General features: G+C 45.6%; 1 protein-coding gene across 1 annotated transcript in view; it reads right to left on the bottom strand.

The window, feature by feature from the left end:
- The window catches only part of MAML2 (mastermind like transcriptional coactivator 2), a 530,183-nt gene extending 525,497 nt beyond the window's left edge, over window positions 1-4,686 (bottom strand). The window contains exon 1 of the mRNA XM_078656990.1: window positions 3,244-4,686. Within this exon, the coding sequence (XP_078513116.1) occupies window positions 3,244-3,657 (414 nt within the window). The 5' untranslated portion in view covers window positions 3,658-4,686. The remainder of the gene's footprint in view (window positions 1-3,243) is intronic.
- Window positions 4,687-23,073: the final 18,387 nt, after the last annotated feature.

Consider the following 23,073-nt stretch of genomic DNA (forward strand, 5'->3'; position numbering starts at 1 on the left):
TTCAATAACAACAAAAGAAAGAGTAGTAAAAACATACGCTTAAAGAGTTAATAGTTATCGTGACACAGATGGTTCAAATTCTTTTAACAATTCTCATAGTAAAACTGTGGGTTGTGGGAGATTTTTAAAGGTCCATTAATGTGAGAGGTGGATTAGCCAATGCCATTCCACAATAACTAGAATTCTGAATGCTGGTGTTACAAACACAACCCGGCCAGGCACTCTGAGGCTATACTAATGGTATAATGGTATAAAGCGCGCTATATAAATACGCAAGGCCAAATTTAGCGCTAGTGGTGCCCGGTGTGACAATCGTTGTTGGCACCCACCCCCTCATTGCCTCCTCCTCCTCGGATTCCCAGACTACCCTCCATGACCCCCCAGCCCCCCTGGCAAAAGTGCCCCTTATCTCTCCATAGACCCTCTCTCACATACATTTCATTTTTTAAAGCGCTGGTAAAGGCTGGCTTTACTAGTCCACTCAGCTATCCACATAAAATACAGATCTGTTCTCTGCAGCAGGCGTATCAACCCTCTGTGCTACACTGCCACTAGACAACTCTAGCAGGAACATGAATCAAGAGTTATCTTGACATTTGTATTGCTGCCTGAAAGCTGGACGCACAAGGAATTCTGCAGCAGGTGCTTTTTATTCATGAATTATTGCTAAACACTCCCCCCCCCCCCCCCCCCCCCCAGGTCGATGGCCCCCTCCAGGTCAGCGCCCTGTGTGGCCGCACCAGTGGCACTGCCCTAAAGCCGGCGCAGTAAATACTCTAACAAAACACAACATAACATATAGTCGCAAAAAAAGGCTTTAAAAGCAACAAAAAGGTGGACCTGGTCATGCATTCAATTCACAACATAATGGACACCTTATTAAACGTGAGCACATTAATCGTGTAAAACATGCACGTCTGATTTGTACAAAAAGCATAAGTTACAGCGAATTCCACTTTAAGGAGAAAGTCCTGGCAACCTAGAATACAAAACTGGACTTCGGAAACCCTCATGTCTCTGGTATTGCATGCGTTGGGGGAGGGAAGGGAGAGGGGTGGGGGGTGGGGGGAGGAGGGAGGAAGGCCCTCTGAATCATAGGCAGCAGCCCGACAAACCTTCCTTTTAACAGAGGTGTTTCATGTGCCAGGCACAACTTCCCAGAAGAAACTCGGTGTTTTTTTAAGAACTGTTTCGGAAATAAATATTGTTAAAAGAAATTATGCACAGCTGCAATCGACAGACCAAAACCTGTCATTAGTGAGATGTGATCATAGCTTTGGTTTTGAAACTTGCTTTTTGATGCACCCATGTTGTGCAGTAATGCATCTTCCGTCAAAGAGCAAAACCCACAGAAAGAAAAACACAACTGCACATAACTCTGACCCTAGGCACGCGGGCTTTGGGGTCACAAGAGCGCCCCTCTTGGAACACCTACGCAGAGGCGGGGAGCAAACTTAACATGTGCCTCAATGCAAGTGAGGGAAGTTGGCTCTTATACCCCATGTTAGGTTGTAAAAGACCACAACAATTCTGGCAAACCTCTCACTCCTGCGCTGAGGGTAAACTCTCACTGCACCTGCTGTAACAAAAACAAATATGGGAAACCTACAAATGGCAGAGGATACTGCTCACACTTGGACAGGTTGGCGGAGTGATGCAAGGCACGCCCCCAACCACACAGGCCCACCACCACGACTGCAAGGAAAGCCTCCCACTACATGTCACAGTCTGTGCATAGAGACCCCTACAGCGCCTAGAGACCGCGGCACTTGTGAGGGCAGTGTACATTAATAACAGCATAAAGTAATATACATTACTAAGATTTGAAATTGACGCAGTGAACAGATGTAGTCTCAAGTTTGAGTGATAGCACTAGGTCTGAGCTTTCAAGGGCTGGATTGTATGGGACCATATCGGCTCACAGAGCACTGCAGACATAAGACTCCCACAAACATCATATAGCGCTGTCTTTGAGGCAAACCTTATGCAATCCTAGCAGGATCTGAAGACAAGTCTAAGGGCTACCACCTTCTCATTCCAGCCATTTTATGGGGCAACACCAATAGCCCCGGGCTTATGGCTACTTTGTGAAAATCATGAGCTCAACACGTGTGCCAGTCCCAACAATGTCAAACACAAAGTGAACATAGTCAACATGAATTTCCACTTTAGTTAACTGTGTGAAACAATGTGTATCTGAGTCACCCACTGCTTTACCATCTTACCCTTAAGCAAAGAATCATTGGCGTTATCAGCAGTAAGGTCAGCAATTAACTTCCAGGTGAAAATCTTTTTTTTAACATATTTTCATTGGTGCAGTCTGGTAGTTTGGTAGGCCCTTGGAGTTTGTTCAGAAGAGAGAGGAGATCTCAAACTGACAGACCTGTCTGTCAGCACCATTTCATGAGGTGAAACCACCACCACCATCACCTCCACCACCACCTCCACCTCCACCACCACCACCACCACCACCATCACCATCACCACCACCACCACCACCACCACCACCACCACCACCACCACCACCATCGTCGTCACCAACACAACCACCACCACCAATATCATTACCACCACAACCTCTGTGACCCTTAACTCAGCCTAGCAGTCTCCTCAAACCCATGGTCTACACAATCCAACTGAGTGGCTCTGAAACAAAAGAGGGACAATTTATGGGAAATGTATGCCCTGCCCTGGAAGTCTCAATCATGCTGGCGGGTAGGGTCTTGTGGTTTCAACAAGAGAGGAGAATAAGATTGTTCCTCGGTGCACGATGCAACAAAGTACATGAAATAACATAAGTCTAAAAAAAGTGAGCTAACATTTCAGAAAATGAACACTTGTTTTAGATACATGGACACTGTGCAGTCAAATGCTTCCAGTTTGGACCACTCACTTATGCAGATGTTGCTTGAGGCTAGATTTCCTCAATAAATAGTATTTAATAAAGCATCCTTTCCACGTCTCAATTTTTAATGGGTTCGGAAACCACAGTAGACTAAAATATCCCAGTAATGAAGATCATGAGAAAGTTGAAGGTCAATCACATTTACAACCTCAGGGTCACAATATCTATTTGGTACTCTGCAGGAGCCACACAGCTGCACATGACACCCAGAAATAAATTGTTATTAATAATAATAATAATAATTTTGAATAAATGCTAACATTATTTGCATAGAGCAGAGGAATATCTTCTTCTCAGCAAGAGCTGAAATGAAAAATGAAGGATGTGTCATGACTTACGGCAATGAGGGTGGAGCTCCTGGGGTCCCCGGTAGCAGAGGCCGACGCTTGCTGCTCCCCACCAATGGCATTGCCACTGCTGTCGGCGCTCATCAGGTGCTGCTGGTGGTAGTCGGGTGGCGGGGCAGCACTCGCCTTGCTGTGCTTGGTGCTCTTTCTCCCGCTCTGTCCATGCTGCACGAGGTTCAGGAGCTGCAAGGTGCTCTCCCGCTCCCTCTCTGAGGTTTCTGCCCTGTTGCGCTCATAGCGCCCCTCGCAGGTCAGGTGATGCTGGCGACAGGTGGCAATCCGAGCTCTGAGGCGCTCCACAATATGTACCCGAGGAGTGATGGAGCCACCGCCAAGAAGGCCGGCCCCTGGGACCCCTACTCCAAGGCCTCCAGGAGGAGCCCGGGAGGGAACGGTGTCCCCCATGCTGCCGGCCACCCTGCTGCTCTCCGCAGGCACACTGCCCCAGGCCAATGTAATGCAATGGTAAGCAGGACTTACAATGTACTACCTGGGCACCATGGGTGCCTGGGCTGGGTAGGCAAATGCAGGCCTCCTTCACTTCCTGGTGGACATTGGCAATGTGTGCAGATGGCCGCAAACCAAAACGAATAGCTTACCTTCTGCAGAAGGAAAACTTCCCGCACCATCCAAAACTTGGTGCAAATTTGACAAGGTCTTGAACCACTATGTTCTTCTGCAGGCTGGTCCCAGAAAGAACTAACTCTTTGAGCCCAAACAGCAAGCGGACAGAGTTTTCTTGCAATGTCACGAGTGCGTAGAAATATAAAATCCAGAAAAGTAGAAAAAGTTGCGACAGCAGCAGCAAACCTATCTGGTTCCAAAAAGTGATTTTCCCATCGGCTGCGGGAGTCAAAAAAACAAGGGGCTGATTGTGGACCGAGGAGCCCTATGTGGACGCCTGGTTCTCTGTTACTTCACCACAATTTCAGCATCTTAGGAGCGGGCAACGCACCCATGGCCAAAACAAGGGATGCTGGAGTTGTCCGCGCGAGCACAGACGCCTCTTCTCACGGCATGCTGCAGCCGGGGCGCCGTGGGGGCACGCGGACACTTTCCCCTGATGCTGTTCCTTTCCGTCCCGCAATTCAAAGGGTCCTCTGTAAGGCAGATTCAGGAATTTCATTTAACAACTTTCCCCCCACTGCAAAACTCTTCTCCCGTCCTATCCGAGCATCGTTAGCTCCGCTGCTGTCTCGGTCAGGGCTCCGGCGAAGAGTTACAAATTCTGGGGAAATTTAGCAAACTTCCAGCAGTTTACAGGAAGAGCCCCAGCCCGTCACTTTCTCTGCACGTACCTTTCTTCCGTGCCCAGAAAGGGGGCTCTGGCTGCCGGCGTCGCTCGTGCCCTTTTGGATTGGCTCAATTTTTCTGTGAAATCGGTGCGGAGTGGGCTTTCCCTTCCCGTTCTGCTGAGTTGTTAGCTGCTGGTGTACGCACCGGGGGTTACAATAGACTTTAGTTGTGTGTGCGAGAGTTAGTGAGGACGACAACACAAAGGGACACTGTGCGCTCTAGTGGACGAGCAGGGTAACTGCAGGCATTGAGTTTTATGACGAGTAAAAACAATATAGCGGTCTAGGAGGACATCTAGCGGCTAATGTGAAGAAATGTCAGCACTCTAAATCATTGGTTGCCAAATATTTTAGAGCCACTTTTGTGACCCACCCAGCTCTAATAGACATGAGGAGGGGATATTTTTTAATGTATTAAAGCATCGTGTGGTAGCACACTTTCATTTACAGAAAGCACATTTTCCATTGGAATGGCCACTATATTTTTACAGACATACAGTTTCACTGATAACACGAGATTTCACACAAACGATGATGTGTGGAAATCGGATTCAGCGAATATGTATCATTTGTGCACTACCAAGTAAAGTGTCTGTTTTGTCCTATTAAAATCACTATTTCCATCACGCTTCAGAATTACAGATAGAAGGGCTTACATTTTGCTTTCATAACTGCAGAATGAGTACAGTTCTTTTGCATGTATTTATATTTTGCTGGGTTACAAAAAATTACACATTACAGCCTTTCCCTTCACACACCTATGTACCAGCAAGATTGTCACATAATTCACTTTACTTTTCTTTCTCTGACTGCAAAGTAAGAGGAGTTTACACACACTATTCCCCACCTTCATACAAGCAGCCATTTGTCAGAAGCCTTAGCCTGACGTGTGACCTCTGTTCTTGAAGTGCAGCACATGTGACAGGATAAATACAGAATATAAAAGCATCTTTATTTATTGAAATTTCATGACCCACCAAAAATCAGCACACGACCCACCAATGGGCCATGCCCCCCAGGTACGGAAACAGTATACTAAACCAGTGACTTTCTTAAGTTTTGTTATGTCTCATCTTTGTTGGTGAATTTTATTCGTTCCCTTCCTAAATCATTTCTTGCAAACTATATTTTAAAAAAAACTTTACTTTTTAGGTTTGGAAAACACAACAAAACACCTGTTAGTGGAGTGCAAGGTGAAAAACATAGCGAATTCAATCCAAGATAGCATATCAACAACCAACGTTTGCATACTCGAGTCATCAGTATCCGACCATGACTTTCAAAGTAGGCTAGATACAATTTGGATATTGCAGGATGAGCCACGGAGGAGTAGATTGTTAAACATCTTTGACAGAAGGCTGTTTTTGGCTTCTGCTCTAAAAGTCACAATTAATGTCAATGTGTACTCATACAAATCATTTTCAGATGAAGGGATGCTACAGTCATATAAAACCCACTGAAATTCGGAAGTTGTGGTGAACTATGTAATCGTTGCTGTAAAGATGTGTAAACATGCAGAACTCTGATGTTCATGTATGTAGTTCCTTTATATGATAAGAATATGGAGCTCAGCTAATTCCTACTCATTCTCATTCTCAGCTGGTCTTCACCTTCACACATCCACAGGATGACAGCTCCACCATTCTATGCAGAACTAAGGGCAAGATGTACAAAGCCATTATGTGATTTCAAATACTGCAATTCACAAAAATCAAGGGATTAGCAACTGCAAAATACCTTTTTTTTCTATGCACTACATACATTTGGGGAGTCACATTACATAAAACACAGTTTTTTTAAATAGAGATAACTAAATAATAAGAATAAGATGCACAGTACACAACATAACTTCAATATAGTCTGACCCATTGTCCCTAAATCCATTACAAAAATACAGATCAGAAATGCTGAATAATACATTCCCACTAGCTATGGAAAGTGTCATTGCATACCACAATTGATAAGTTGTTTCCAGCATGACAGCACATCGAAGTCAGAGATGCATGACTACTTTTGGGGCGTTGATTTGCAATTTGCATTGACTTGGATGTACACATATAGTGCCTTACATCCTGAAGGGGTGAGTAGAAGGGAAGGATACCTTGCATCAACTCTAAAAGTGACAGGTGCCATGCTCTGGCAATCTCACCCCCAAAGGACCCCCACAACCAAGAGGTGATGTCAGACATGCATTATCCAGGAAAAGACAGACCCCTAGACCTGATCTGGAACCCCCTGCCCATAAATGATGGCTTCTCACGTATCTTGACCCAGAAGAGATAACTTAAACCAACTCCACCCCAGACATGACGTCACCTATAAGATGAACAGGCCATCTGAGCATTGTCCAAAAAGGGAGCAGGGTGTAGTAAAATGAAAAGAAATAAGAACTTTTTTCTATCCTTATACAGACAACAAAAAAAATATCTTTCATGAATTAGTGGGACTGAAATATTAAGAAAACATGAAGAACTTATACAAAGACAATCTATCTAAAGAAGAGAAAGGGGAATTACATGAACTGGAGGCAGACTTTAACACAATAATCATACCAACAAAAAAGGTGGGGAGATTGTAATTTTGACTAAAACAGACTATGTGTCAGAAGCCCTAGACATCTTAATGGATATTATATGTTATGAAAAAAATGGGGCACAGCTGGACTAAAGAACGACATAAAATGTATGATGACAAACTTATCATTTGCGGAGAGATGGGCTTAACAGACAAAGATGAACTGAGATTTCTACAGTTGAAACAACCACTCACCCTGACAATTTTTTTACTCCCAAACATTCATAAGGATAAAAAAAAACACCTTCATACCATTTATCTCTCTAAGGTCTCTCTATTTTGGAATACATTACTATATATTGACCACTTTCTGGCACCCATTGGTAAATACTTGGCCTCGTACATCAGGGATGCCAGAGATTTACTCCAACATTTACAAAATGTCTTTTGGAATCCCACCAACAAACTAATTACAATGGATGTGGTCTCATTGTACACGAGACGAGTACTGATCACAAACATGGATTACATGCTCGCCATTACTTTCTACAAAGAAGAAATGCACATTTCATGATTGCATCAAAATGCTACTCAAAATGATTGACCTACGGCAGGGGCTTTCCAACCAGTAGCTCCTGAGCTACTATAGCTCACCGGCTACCTTTAAGTAGCTCACCTGTTTGCAGCCCAGCTTATTAAATTAGAAAGCGTTTGCTTGGTTGAATTAATATCCATATAACAAAATTGGAATTATACAACACTAATAATATTAGTAGCGGGGGCGGAGCCGGGACGGCGACCAAGATGGCCGCACGGAGTCCCGGCTCCGCCGGCCTTCTCCCTTCGCCGTCCGATTTGTTCACCCACCCCGCGCTTGAACGGCGCTTCTGTGCGTCGGAGGGGACGCTGCGATGGGGCACCCGATGGCGGCGAAATTTGGAGCTTCAGGGACCGGGATATCCTCCTTCGCTCTGGGCGGCCCGTCTGCTGCTGAGGCCGGGGCCTCGCGTGGCTCTGCACCCGGCTGCTGGCTCCGTCCCGGCAGCTACAGTCTCCTGTGTGACGCCGCTCCTCCACCATGATGCTCAATGAGTCTCCCTACACCGCCGGAGCCCTCTACAAGACGCACTGCGCAGCCCCTCCGTGTTGAATGCTTCGCCCCCCTCCCTCCCCCCCAGCACTTTTCATCGGCAGCCGGTCTAAGGTAACGGCGCTTTGTCTCCTTCAGGGCGCATTGAATGCCTGCGTGTACTAGACTGTGCTGCACATTCCGGCTTACGTGTGCCAGTGGGCACGATAGCGCTGTGTCGTTTTCGTGCTGGGGGGTCCTGTGAATGCTATTCTGTGGAGGGGGTGCCTGTGATCCTATGCTACGCGGTGACGGGACATCGGTGAATCTTACTTCTGACGGAGGCCGGCGATTTTTGGCCTTGCCGTGCTACATTGTGGTGGTGCATCCTGGAAAATGGCGACTTGGCGAACTCTCTCTTGGGATGGCGGCGGCCGGGTGTGTTGGATGCCGAGAATGGGCGGACGGCTATCCTTGAAGTGCTGTTTCTTCCTATGCTGGTGATGTCGTGATGCTGTTCGGGTCATTTATACCCGATGTTTACCAATGAGCCATCACTTGTTTTGCCCGCTACTGCTGCGAGACGCCTGTTGCTATCCCCCGGGATGGGGCGATGGCCAGTACTGGATGGGACTTCATGGATGCTGCAGTATGGACATGTTTCCTTTGAATACTCCTGGTTGGCTCGCCGTAGCTTGACTATACTGTACTTGGCCCCGAGGATGGCGGTTGCTGGCGGTCGATGGGCCGCCCATTGTGCTTTTACGAGACTTTTGTTTATTCTGGACTGATTTGAGTGCCCCAGTTCGTTAGTGTTTTCCCCCGGACCCGTCATCTTTAGCTTTATTCGATCTGTATCACCGAGGAAGGACGGCGCAAAATGGCGGCGACGCCCCGGACGATGCTGCTTCTTGTTTCATTGCAAGGCGTTCGATTCCTTTGTCTTTGCATGTCCGCTTATTGCGCTGCTCCACTTGTGTTTTCCTGATTGTAATTTTGTGCCCTGTCTCTATTCGGGCCTACAAACTGTATGTATAACATTGACGCTTGGCGCCCTTTCCACTGGCATGGAGAGTTTTGCATATTGCCTGATAAGCTGCGAGGGTGGGCGTTTAATTGGTGGTGTCCCCGCATATGGTTTCTGTGTTTCAATGTTGCTACAGTATTATTGCGGGGATGCGGGACTCAGGGGGGAGGGGGGAGGGTTCCTTGTTGGAGGGCCCCCCATAGCTTTCTTTCCCCTTCTGTGGGGGTTTTTGATTCTTTTCCTCTCCTTTTCCCTCTTTTGTGTTGAATATTGTTTTTCTCTTTCCTCTTTGCTCTTTCTTCTATATTTCGGGTTTAAGCTCTGGGCGACAGGCACGCTGCTAGGGGGGTGGGCCGTGGCCATGTGCAGTGGTGCAGGGTGGGGGGGGGTTTGTTTTTGATTCCTTTTAGTTCCATGGCCTTTTTCATGTTGTTTTTTTGGTATTTCTTTATTTCTTTTCCCTCCTTTTTTCCTTTTTTGGGGTCGGATGCTAGGCACGTCCCTGTGCGTTTCTCGATTTTGGTACGGGGGTTTCTGTTCTACTGTTCAATTGAATAGCGGGCGGGTATTGTCTGGGCGGTTTGATTATCCTGATTGTCTGCTTTGTTATGTATTCCCTGCCCATGAGGACCTTGCCGTGGATATCCTGTCATTGGTGTAACCCTAGTGTTGGCGATGTGTAATGATGTGCTATCCGATCCTGTTTTTCCTCCTTTAAAAAAGACAAAACGAAACCTTTCTGATCCTGTGACCCGGTTCCATTCGGCTCTCCTGTGTTGTACATTGATATTGTGCGGGGTACCATGGTTTTAATCCTGATTTACATTGTTTGACTGTACTACCTCTGCACCCTTGATTCACTGGGTCGTTTGTCGGATTTGGAATGTAATTGTAAAAGTCAATAAAGGTTTTAAAAAAAATAAAATAAAAAAATAATAATATTAGTAGCTCTCAATGCGAATCATTGAACGTAAGTAGCTCTCAGTACAGAAAAGGTTGGAGACCCCTGAACAGTATCTTTCTGTTCAGTTATGAGATCTACAAACAAGAACAGAGGAAAGACAGAGAATTTTCTTCCACCCGGGCTATGCACATTTGACACTTCACTTCTAGCCAAGCCAAGCCCTTGCACCCAACTCCTCTGTGGTGGACAACCCCGCTGTGCCATGCCCAGTGCCCAACCTCCTGCAGATAGCCAACCGCCTGCAAGTAGCCAAAAACCCCACTCGCAGGGCTTTCAGCCAACCACAGCATGAAATTGACAGTTTGCACAACCTCCACAGGCAACCATCCAACCACTTTGCACAGCCTTCAGTCATGCACAGAAAGGGTTGGCAGCAGGGCCTGCACCTGTATCCCCATGAGTATCCAACCTTAATCTGAGGGCAGCCAACCCTGCTACACAAAACCTTTTGTCATATGCATCAGGAGGTTGGTTGCATAGGGTCACCTGCAGACAACCCATGTGCTCAACTCCTACCATGTTGATTTGTAGAATGCACATTTTCCCACCTCACACCATATGTAGTGGGCTCAATTTGATTATTTGTTTTCAGATGGATGTGGTAGGAAACAGCGGGGATGTACTTCAGGATAAATGTGGATTTTCATTCTTCACCTACTGTAGTCTTCAAGCACACAAGAAGTTAGAGTGAAGCTAGTGTTCTCTGCTAATTCTAAGGTGAATATCACCCCTTTGGTAAGCCTAGATGCAGCAACATTTTCAAACTTGTGGTAGCTTAGCACAGAGCTGTCGGGCTTAACTTAGAGGCAATGTATGAAGAATTTATGCAGTTCTTGAAACAGTAATAATGTGAAAGCACAACACAAAAAAAATTCTACACTAGTTTAGAAAACGAGAGCTAAATGTAATAAATATATCAATACCAAGACGATGAAAAACCAATCAGTGGAACCGGATATATGCAATTTTAAAGATTTACGTGAAAATAGCGCCAAAAAGCCCAAAGTACAACTCTCGGCTATCTGGTCGTGCAAGACCAAGAGAAAGTCACAAGTTCAGGCCGACCACAATGGAGCACGGGTCAGATACAGGGACTAGGTAAGTCCAGCTGAAAAGTTACCTTCTCAACCAGCGCGGTGTAGGGGGTTTCAAGGAGCAGGGAAGTGTTGCGGATGGTCTTTGATGTAGAGTGAAGAGCAGGCCCGGCGTTGCAGACGGTCATCACTGTCAGGCGAACATCCTGTCATCGCTGTGAGCAGACAGGCCAGAGTTTCGTGGTAGCGCAAGTGGTCAATGCTGTAGCACGAAGGGGGCTGTGCGAATGAAAAGGTTTCAGTGCCAATGGGCCCATTCGAGGTCACAAACTGCCCAAAAACTTTAATTAAACCTCAGTGAGGCTACACCAAGGGTCTGGGACCCGAGGGGCACTACTTGGGGGTCAGGGGTGTGCTCCAGCTGGATAATGGTGCTGTTCCTGGTGGTTGGGAGCCTGTTATGCCCCTGTGGCTTTGAACAGGAGGCCATCTGACTAGCCCTTGGAGTCACCCTGGGTTCTGGTGCAGGTCCAGTCTCTCTGACTCAGTCGGGACGGCAGCAGGACAGCATTCCAGCGAGGCAGTAGTCCAGCAGGGCAGCAGTCCAGCAGAGTGGAAGTCTTTTCAGCAGCACAGCAGTCCTTCTTACTGGCAAATTCTCCACAGGACCAGAAGTGTACAGAAGAGTTGGTGTCTGAGGTCCAATATTTATACCAGGTGCCTCCTTTGCAGTGTGAGAAGCTTTTAGAGGTTTCCCCTTCAAGTGCACATGTTTCATTTCCTGCCTCCCTGCCCCAACTCCAGACTAACCTGAGGGGGTATGAATGCCTTTTTGTGAAGGCAGGAAACATCCTATTCCAGTGTACGTAGGGCTCTGCACACCTCCACCCTCCCATTCAGTCAGTGATGGCTCACCCAGGCACATCCAAGCACTCTACTGAGTGTGGCTGTATAAGAAGAATAAATACAGACCAACTGTCAGCTGCACCTAGTCATGAGAACCAGATACCATCTGTAGGCACTAAATGGCTAGGGCAGGAAAACGCCAACTTTTTAAAAGTGGCATTTTCAAAATTGTTATTTAAAATCCAACTTTACCCAAAGACAAGATTTTTCATTACAATTCCAAAGACACGAAACATGAAATGGTTATCTGTTCCCATTCAGAAGTTACAGCTTATTGAATGTATTGTGGTAACTCCAATGTTATAATATAGGACGAGTAGGTTTTGCAGTAATGAAAAATTGATTTACGATTTTCACTGCCAGGTCATGTAAAACATAAAAGTCCAACTTTTTGAATACACTGCACCCTGCCCTCTGGGCTGTCTAGGGCTTACCCTATGAGTTACTTATATGTATTAAAAATGAAGGTTTGGGCCTGGCAAACGTTTGCTTTGCCAGGATGAAATGGCAGTTGAAAATTGCATGCACAGGCTGCAATGGGAGACCTGAGACATATTTAAAAGGCCTACTAAAGTGGGTGGCACAATCAGGGCTGCAGGCCCACTAGTAGTAGGTCCACTTTACTATTGCTAAAAAGATTTGTATAGCACACGTCTACCAGTGGGTGTATTGGCACTTGCTGAGCCTGAACATGTTGAGAAGGGATCTGTTAGTTTTTAAGCAGCCACGTTTTAAACTCCGTCCTGAAGGTGAGCAGGGGGGATGGGTCTAAGATGTGGAGGGAGAGAGTTCCAGAGCCTGGCAGTGCTATTGACAAGGTTCCTTCCTCCCCAATTCACTTTCTTGAATTTAGTAGTGTCAACCATTCTGGCTGTGGCCGAACACAGAAGTCAGTCGGGAGTGTACCAGTCAAGATGTTCCCTTAAAATTCAGGTCCTGCCTGATTCAGGCCTTTTTGAGCCACGCAGAGGGCCTTGAATTTAATGAGCTTGTGAACAGGGAGCCAATGCAGTTGTCGAATACCTAAAGAGAAAGAATGACATTTTGGAAGATTCAGAATCATTTTGGTGCTGAATTTTAGACCGACTGGAGCTTTCTAATACGTTTTTCCTGGAGATTCATATACAATCCATTGGAGTAGTCCAATTTTGAGAGGACTAATGCTGAGACCACAGGTTTCCTGTAATTGCTGGGAATGAAAGGGAGGATTTTCCTTATTATCCTACTATTGTGGAAAAAGGACGAGACTACCTTGGATACTTGTGCTCCAACAAGGTTTTTAGCTTTCGTCACAGGTACAGGTGATGGACCAAGCTATCAGGCCACCATGCTGGGGACCATGCAGGGAGGAGGTTTTCAAATAGTATTACTGTTATATTCCATAGAAGTACCCTATATAGGCACAGGAGGCACTGCAACCTTTCACCTATATCTTTCCCTACATTACATACATAACGGTTCATAGGGACTGACCTTTTACCTAGATACAACACTGCATTCAGAACTAGGGTTTTTCCCAGGTTCGAAACTCATACATTATGCATGAGGCTTCTAGGAAGCACAGCAGGACTCACAGCAGGATGAACATCTCCTGTATAATATCTATGTTAAAGTTCAAGCCCGACGTCATTCTTTAGGCCGACACAGTTTCACAGCAAGGTAGGACCCCTGGGGAGACCTGTGGATATATATACATCATGTCTTGCTTAGACAGACCGAGGAGACCATGACTTCCTGGCTGACACACTGACTGTAGACGCTGAGGTTCTTGCATGCAGACACTCCAGCTCGCAATTGTCTAACATCCCTCGCAGGGTGTCGAACTCTAGACCAGGACGGGGTCCCATATTCTCTCCTTTCTCAGGTAATGGAGTTAACTAGACCTTAGAGGGATTCTTGGCGTAACGCATAACACTTACACCAATGCTAGGTACATTTAGGTACATCTAGATAGGGAGACATCGTAGGAGTATGCACTTTCTTATCATGTGTTATATGTACTTGTATATATTCATGATTACTGCAAGATGGTAGCACTGTACCATCCCTTTACTTTCGTAGTACTGCTAATCATATATCTCTGCTACTGTCTGATGGTTGTTACAGCAAAGCTGTTCTACACTAGAATAACAACTGTTCAATAAATACTTATTGAAACACACAGACTGTTTATTCTGTGTATCTCTGAGACAAACTAAGTGAGCACAAGTGATTGAGTGAAAAGTAGTATGTTGTTTCCATGATCCTGGGGGATCAGGATTGTCATATTCTGAGGTTGCCAGGAACTATTCTCTCCCCGATAAGAGGAGATTCTAGTGGCACTGTGAGCTAGCTAATACAAAACAGGTTAACATATCCGGTGGAGGTGCTCGGAACTAGTCTGCCACCAAACATACAGTTTATGTTATCCAAACGCACAGATCCTGTATAGGATATATAGGAACTACACTCAGTTTTACCGGAGTTAAGTTTTAAACAATGCTTACTCATCCATAGGCTGATGGCACCCATGCAATATGGAGTCTTGATGGACCTGAGGAGTCTTTACCAACTGCTGATACTACCAGCTGAGTGTCATCAGCACAGGAGCGAGGATTCAGGTTGAAGCTTTGATCAGAGATGCTAGTTCTGAAATATATCTATTGAACAGGATTGGGCTCAATGAAGAGCCCTGAGGAATCCCGCAAGGTAGTGTGAATGGTAGGAAGATATACTGATCCAGTGTCAATGTTTGAGCCCTCTCTGAAAGGAAGGATGAAAGTAATGAAAGGGCCTTGTCTTGGACTCCTATGGCATTCAAGCTGTGGACCAGTAGCTCTTGGTCCACTGTGTCGAACGCCGCAGATAGATCCAACAAAATGAGGGCCGCTGATCCCCCATTATCCAGTAGAGCTGTTATTTCTTCTGTAGTTTTGTTTAAGGCAGTTTCAGTGCTGCACTCTGCTCCTAAACCCGAACTGACTGGGGTCTAACTGTTGGTTGTCAAGGATGAACTTTGACAGTTCTGAATTAATAATCTTTTCAGCGAATTTCGCTGGAAGAGGAAGACTAAAGATTGTACGATAGTTAGTGGGATCATTACCCCTTGTGCACTGCGATAATTCTCCCGCTGTTGAGGTTCCGTGAATTCTGAACCCGTTCCATAAAGATCATGGTTGCGTTATGAATTTGATATTAGCGAACCGTAACTAGTTAGTGCGGCAAGTATGAGTGTTTTCATCACGTTAGACCGATGGATTCACTACGTATTTAGGGATTTTGTTCTGAACCCTTGGGTTCCATTTTGTGTATGGCAGCCATTTTGTGGTTGCCCTCACATAGGCCGATGACTGTGGCTGAACAAGTCTTTTAAGTACATGTACACCTTAGCTCCAGTTCGTGCTGACTCCTGTTTGACCTGAGTGAACTGACCCTGTTGCCTAAAGCCGACCTTGTTAAACCAGTTCCTGCCCTTTAGCTGATCTAGATTAAGGATCAGAGCACAGGACATCGTAACGTTTTATTGCACACAAATATGCCTTATCCTACTCTCACCTGTTTCTGCTCCTTTCTTTATGGTCTATTTACGATTGGGTTGTGGCCTTTTTTATTATGGGTTCGTTCGACCTGTCTAAAGAATAATGTTGGGTTTGACCGATGATTGATCATGGGCTGGGCAACTGAAAAGTGGGTTTTACTGTCATGCGATACCTTTGGTGTGAATACATGTGATTGGACAGTTTGTAAATATTATGTATTTGTCTGGAATGTGATTTTTGGCATAAAAAGGGACGACTTGCTGTGTAAAATTGAGCAGTCTCCTGAGAACTCATACCGTGATGACTTCTAGGACTTCAGTTACTGGCTTCAGCCAATAAATGTGATCTTTGACGCCACCAAGAAGATTCCGTGTCTCTGTATTCTAAGACAGGTGGAACCCGAAGACTTTGGGCGTGCCCCTGGCGCCGCTGGGTCCTAAATAACCCGGTTCTTCAGTTGGCGCCCAGCGTAGGGCGATTTCAGCGGTACCGGTCCAAGCCTGAAGATCGTGAGGAGCTTCGTGAGGAAATTCTGGAGGACGGCCACCACTTCATCGACCCCGGCATGTCGAATGTTGACTGAAGGTCTTTTCTGCGAGGCTTCCCGCTTTCCTGACGGCTACGAAGGACTGCTGCCCTGACTGTCGCCCTGTCTTGGACCCATTTGTGATGCTTTGTACGGCGAGACGATAGACGGGTCTTCTGGTGGCGTGACTGATACCTCAATTAAGTATAAGTGGGTCGCTCCCAGTCCTTAGTTTTTGGTCCTTTGGTTCTTAGTTTGTTTGGTCCTTAGTTTTGATTTGAAAATTGCAATTTCCAAAGCCGAGGGTCTTGTATATTTACGAGTGTATCGGTAGAGATAATCCCTTGAAATTTGAAGCTCGATTAGTGAGCGAAGATGCCTAATCGTAGCAAATTTGGTACTTGGTTTGGTTGTGGTTGCAACAGGGATTCCCGATTGGAGGATTCATGTCCGATACCTCCAGTTGGAACTCCGACTTATAAACTTTACTCTAAACACGGCGTGGGCCCCATTACGTTCAATGAAGTATGGGTCCACTACACTAGAAAAGATGGTGTCTTACAATGGCCCCAACATGGTAGCTTTAATACAGAGATTTTAGACAATTTAGAAACTCAATTATTTAGGAAGAAAACCCGGCCGGCAATGTTTGACCCCTTTCGCCTTTGGCGTAAAGAAGCCAGACAACAAGAAATTAAACAAGCTAAAAGAGATAAAAGAGAGAAGGATGTATCAATAATGCAAGCTGCTAGGCAGTTTAAAGAAAACGAAGAAGATAAAGCAATTGAGGTGTCAGATAGGCAACGTTGCATGGCCATAGATAAATGTTATCCGGCCTTGCCGTCTACTCCTCCGAAAGCGATTGAAGATCTTGAAAAAGATCCTTTGATGTCTCATTTACTAAGATTACCACCTCCTTATGTGCAGGGTGCTACTGCGCCTCCATTACCACCGGTTGTTCCACCCTTTGTTGTTCAACCCCATGCTGTTGTTCAGCCACCTGGTACTCCACAGATGGTTTTACCTCCTCCTGCGCAACCCGCTCTAGGGTTGCCAGCTTCACTACCAGCTTTGCCTCAAACTCCTTTGCCTTCCGCTTCTGCATCTGAGACTCCTACTGTTCTTATTCCTACACCTTCTTTGCCTCAAAATACTTATTCTCCTGTTCTTATGTCTGCTTCTTCTCCTTCTGTTCGAAAACGAATGAAAGAAACTGTTTCTAGTTTATTGTCTCCGTTGTTTGGGTCACTGAATATGACCCCTGTTTCGGAACGTAAGCAGAGTCGTAGTCAGCTTCCTGGTTCCGAGGAACGCGCTGTGTTGGATTTGTTAACTCGTAAATGGATTATGAATGCCTCAAGGTATAGTTTGCCAGCGGTTATGGATGTTTTCTTTCAGTGGGAACCGCCTAAGCAGAGGTATGTTTTTAATATGATGTGTATGTTTCTGCGTCAGGAATGGGAAGATAATGATTTGGGTTTGATCCCGCAGGAACTACTTGATGTTCAGTCGGATTTTGCTAAAGGGATGATAGTGGAATCTGATATTACAGATGCCGTAGAGACGATACTGGCTTTTAGATCTAGCCTTCCGCCTCAGACATTGCACAAACCTGATTCCTCTGCTAGGAGAAAAGCGAGACAGTATCCCATGAGAGAAGTTACCCCAGTTTGGAAGGAAGGGGACCCAAACGCTAATCCAGCTATTCTGCCTCATTTTCAGCGAGTATGGGTACATGTCCCTTGGAAGAGAGCAGAGGTCTTGGCTCTTAAGCAGACCTTACCTGATCCTCGTAAGAATCCTGCTGGCTATTACAAAGAATTGTCCCAGACAGTTGACGCATGCATCATGAATTTGGCAGACATAGATATGCTGTTGGGTAATGTAGTACCTCAACCTCTATGGGCAAAGATTCGTCATGAGAATCATGCGCAAGAGTTAGGAGATACTTGGGCGAATATTATTGCTGCGGATGGTAGACAACAGGGAGGTGCTAAACCTGAACCTTTGGTTACGGAATTGCCAGGCAGAATTATAAATTTTATGAAAACAATGATGCCAGCGTTACGAGTAAATTGGGACAAGTTAGCAGCATGCAAGCAGAAGAAAGATGAGAGTGTGTCTGACTTCTTCACTAGGTTTGAAGAGACGTTTATCGATCACATTGGTCAGGATATGAGTACGGAAGGTGGTCAAAGGTTGTTTGTGGATAAATTTGTCTTTAATTTGCTTCCCGAACTGTGTAATAAGTTGAAAGATTCTGAAAGTTCTTGGGCTGTTTCATCGTCGGCCCAGATATTAGCGACTGCACAGTACTACGAGAATAGGGACAAGGACGAGAAAGAAAGAGTAGAGAAAAAGACCAAAGACCTAAAGACAAAGGTTCTTTTGCAGCAGGCGTATCCGCATCGCTCGAATCAGCAAGAGCCACAGCAACGCCCACAGTTTCAGCAACCTCCACAGTTTCAGAGACCGCAACAGAACGCTGGGTATTTCCCTCCAAGACCCCCCTTGGGTTTGAATCAGTGTGCGTACTGTAAGGAGGAAGGTCATTATAAAAATGAGTGCCCTGTTTTACGACAACGCGCGAGTGGTATGCCGGCCCCGAGAGGCCGTGGTGGTTTTCAGCAAGTGTCTAGGGGTAGAGGACGTGGTGCGTTTCCTCAGAACGAACGTTCCTTTCCCCCGCAAAATTCTATGAATTGCTTTGATCAACAGACAATTGCATCTGGTCAGTCGACTCAGTACTATGCTGATGACTATTATGTTGAGAGTGAGAATGCTGATTATAATGATTGCTAGGACAGCCATGGACAAAGAGAGGGAGTAGTGTTGGTTCCAGTATATCAGAGTGGGCCTTATGTTGCAGTAGCCACATCGGGTGTGGTAGAGCCTTTTCTTTTGGATACTGGTGCAGCGAAGAGTTCTATCATGCACTCTAAACTCCCTGGCGCACCTTTGTCTGGCTTAACTAATGTTTCAGTAGGATTCTCTGGCGCCCCAGTTCGTAACCCAGTTTCTAGTCCCTTGTCTCTTTCTATAGGGCCTTGTGAGTTGGAAGCACCTCTCATTTTAACGACAGGTTGTGGTGAGAATTTGTTGGGTTTGGATTTGTTGAAAAGCTTGCATGCAACATTACGTTGTTCTCCTGCGGGAGTACAGCTTACATTGGGTAAGAAAGTGATCTCTCCGATGTATTTGTCTAAAGATCGGCTTCCACCGGAATTGCGTTCACTCCCTCATACTCTTTGGGCTACTGGTCCTAATGAGGTGGGTCTTTTGGAGATCCCACCGTACGTTGTAACGCTTAAAGCGAATGTTAAATTGCCGCGCATCCCCCAATATAGGATTTCTAGCGATGGTGAAAGAGCGCTTTTAGCGATCATCTATGATTTGATTGAGAAAGATGTGATTGAAGAAACGAGAGGTAATGTGTGTAACAGTCCCGTTTTGCCTGTCCTGAAGTGCACTGACTCTACTCAGCCACCTGTTTACAGGTTTGTGATCGATCTTAGAGAGGTTAACAAGATTGTTGTGCCACAGTTTCCAGTTGTTCCGGATATTACTGCTTTGTTGACTTTGATTCCTGCTTCAGCTGCCTGGTTTTTAGTCATAGACTTGAAAAATGCTTTCTTCAGTATTCCAATTACTGAGGAGAATAGAGATATTTTTGGCTTCTCTTTAGGAGGCCGAAGCTTCCGGTTTAAGAGAGCTCCCCAAGGCTATTGCGAAAGTCTTTCTATTTATAGCCAGGCTTTGAAGACTCAGCTTGATACTCTTGCGTTGCCTGCTGGTATTGCTCTTATTCAGTATGTTGACGATTTATTAGTGGCCGCTGATGATGAAGGTAAGGAAGGTAGGAAGGTAAGTTTATTATGCATAGTTAATTAAAACCAGTACAAATCATTTCACAGTAAATAAGAGATTTTTTTTTATTTTATTTTTTAAAAAGAGTAAAAAAGTCTAATAGTTGTAGTCGTCGTTTTTGTAGAGCATGTAATAAAAGACCCAAAATGATTATCTAACAGTCTTTTCCCAGGGCAAGGGCAACATGAGTCCTTGCGACCTGATGGCCGTCTGCTACTTGCCTGTGTGAATAGTCGCCAGTAGTTGGGGTTTTGGCAGTCTTTGCTCTATCTTTGCCAGGAACTTGACGTATCTGCAGTTCAATTTGGTGTATGCAGGGTTCCAGCAGGCGAGTACCGCTTGCCTTCGGGTCCTCGTCCCTATTTGCTTGAACTGTTCCTTTAAGAGCTGTTGGCGGGCTAGTCGTAGCTCTTCACAGAGACAGGTCATGTGCAGTATTTCTCCCTTTCCTTGGTTACACAGTGGACATGCTTCTTGGCTGTTACTTCTGAGCCATGGTGGAAGATGCTCTCTGCTAGGCAGGACCCCTAATCTGTGTTTCAAGAACTTTAGTTTTGTGGTTTTTGAATAGCCCTGGCTGAAGTATACTTGCGGCGTCAGGGATTTGTATGTGTTTAGTGTCATCCATGCATGATTGCTTTTTGCAAAGGTGACCTTGTCCTCTAGTAAAGATAGGGATTTGACGTTTTTCCAGACTAGTTTTTTGAATGGATTATGCCCCAGTTGCGTGTCCCAGAGTTCAGTTGCTTTGACGGTCCCCAATGCTGCCTTCAGGTAGGATCGTGCCTGGGATGCGTCCCTGTTTTGTATATCTTGCCACAACAGTGAGTTAAGTGAGTCAGTCGTGGCAGAACGGAGTTTATGGCAGCAGATAATGTATGCTCCCTGTCTTGTGAGATCTTGTTTTTGCAAGCCAAACTCCAGCCTTAGTTGCGCAGGGGAGGTGTAAGGCGGAAGCGAAAACATTGTTCTGTAGGCTTTTACCTGAATGGTGTCTAAGTTTCCAGAATCTCTTCCTCGTAATGCCTCGCTGCCGTAAGAGATTGAGGGGAGTAACTTTGCCTGGATGACTTTCAGGTAGGGTGTCAGGGTTGGCCCTGACAGTTGGTTGGCTAAGTTTTTCAGTGTGGCGGCGATCATAGTCCCTCTTCTTTTTGTTTCCTGCATCTGCTGGATAAATGAACCCTCACAGTCAAAGATGACTCCCAGATATTTGTATTCCCGTGATAGCTCTAGTTTTTGGCCGCCCAGAGTCCAGGACTTATGGTGTTTATTTTTGGTGTTGATGGACATCGTGCGCGTTTTACTCAGATTTATTTTTAAGTTGTTTTCAGTTGCATAACTGTGCATTTCGATGAGTAACTTCTGAAGGCCAGTGTGAGTATGGCTGAGAAGTACGACATCGTCCGCGTATAGTAGGTTGCTTAGAGTTTTACCTCCCAGCCTTGGTGAATGGGAGTTGCATGTGTTAAGTTGGCTTGGTAGATCTGCCATAAATAGGTTAAACAATATAGGGGCAAGCACACACCCTTGTTTGAGGCCTTTGGTGGTGCGAACTTTGGATGACAAATGGGTGCCGCTTCCTAGCTTCACCTGCACCCAGGTATCAGAGTGGAGAAGCTTCAGCATGTTTAAAGTCGGTTGCGGTAAACCCCATTGTGCTAGTTTCTGCCAAAGCCTGCCTCTCTTGATGTTGTCAAATGCTGCACTGAAATCGATATAACACAGGTGCAGCGGCAGTTTTTTTGTTTTTGCTGCGTCGATAATCAGTGACATGGCCAGAATGTTAGTTGCTGTTCCAGTGTTTTTGCGAAAACCAGTCTGGTTCAAGGGAATGATCTGGTTTAATTCCGCCCATAACACAATCTCCTCTAAGATGGTTCCCGCGAAGTATTTTGCCTCGTTGTCAAGGAGGGCTATTAAGCGATAGTTGTTGGGGGTCGTTTTGTCGCCTTTTTTGTGTATGGGGACTATCGTCGACCCTCTCCAAGAGTCTGGGATGCGATTTAAGAGTCTGATTTCCGCGAATAGTGGTTGCATGATGGAGGCCCATTCTATGTTTTTTTCCTTAAACTGGGCTGGCGGAATGCCGTTGGGACCTGGGGCTCCTTCTTTCCTGCCCTTGCAGATCTGCTTTGCAATGAGTGCTATCTGCTGGTCGTCCGATGATTCCAAGGTTTCTCTGGGCTGGGTTTGCTCTCTCTTGGTGCGTGACTCTGACATGTGGATGGTATTGGCTAACTCTGTGTTGTTATTTATTTGCTCTCCTGCATTTCCCAAGGGATCATTGAAATGGCATACGAGGTAGTTGGTCCATGACTGTTCTGTGATGTGAGATCCTATGTCCTTGTGTTGTGGGTGTAGGATCTTGTTCACTGTATGCCAAAATCGGGCACTGTTATTGCTTTTGTTGTCGTGTAGTAGTTTTGCCCATGACTCATTTTCTGCGTCTTTTTTTATTTTCCATTTTGTGTGGTTGAGCTCAGCCCTTTGGTTTTTCAGTGTGGCTCGTAAATATATGTCTTGGGGCGCTGATCTCAGCTTCCTAAGGGTCCGGTTTACGACCCTTTTATATGAGCTTAGTTGTATTCTTGAACCATTTTTTAGGCCGGTTTTACTGCTCTCTTTGTTGAGGTTGTTTTTGGGGGCAGTCTTTGTTGCCAGTTCTTTTAGCAAAGATTCTGTATATTTCTCCCAGTGTGAGATGTGCCCAGCTGCATTTGGTTTTTGTGAGTTATATATATGAAGGGCAGTATCGGCCAGAGTGGTTGCGTTGGTTGGTGTGCATTTGATTCTTTTTAGATTGATTGAGTAAATCTCCCCCAACTTTTTATCTGACATGATTGATGTCGGCGTCTTCGATGTCATGTGGCATTCCTGGGGGCGATAGTCACTTTCGCCCTTGTCCCCCATTCTGAAACCCTGGATGTATGGAAATAGGGCCAGACTAGCAAAGGTATAGTCCAAGATGGAGCTAGCTGTTTGTAAGTAAAATGTTGCTACTGGAGGGGATTCGGTCGTAAATCTTCCGTTTAGTGCCTGAAGATTTTGATGTTCTAGATCTTCGAGTAGGGAGTTGTTTTGACGCTTTCGCCTGTTTG

This window comes from Lissotriton helveticus, chromosome 8, assembly GCF_964261635.1.
Source record: "Lissotriton helveticus chromosome 8, aLisHel1.1, whole genome shotgun sequence".
NCBI lineage: Eukaryota > Metazoa > Chordata > Amphibia > Caudata > Salamandridae > Lissotriton > Lissotriton helveticus.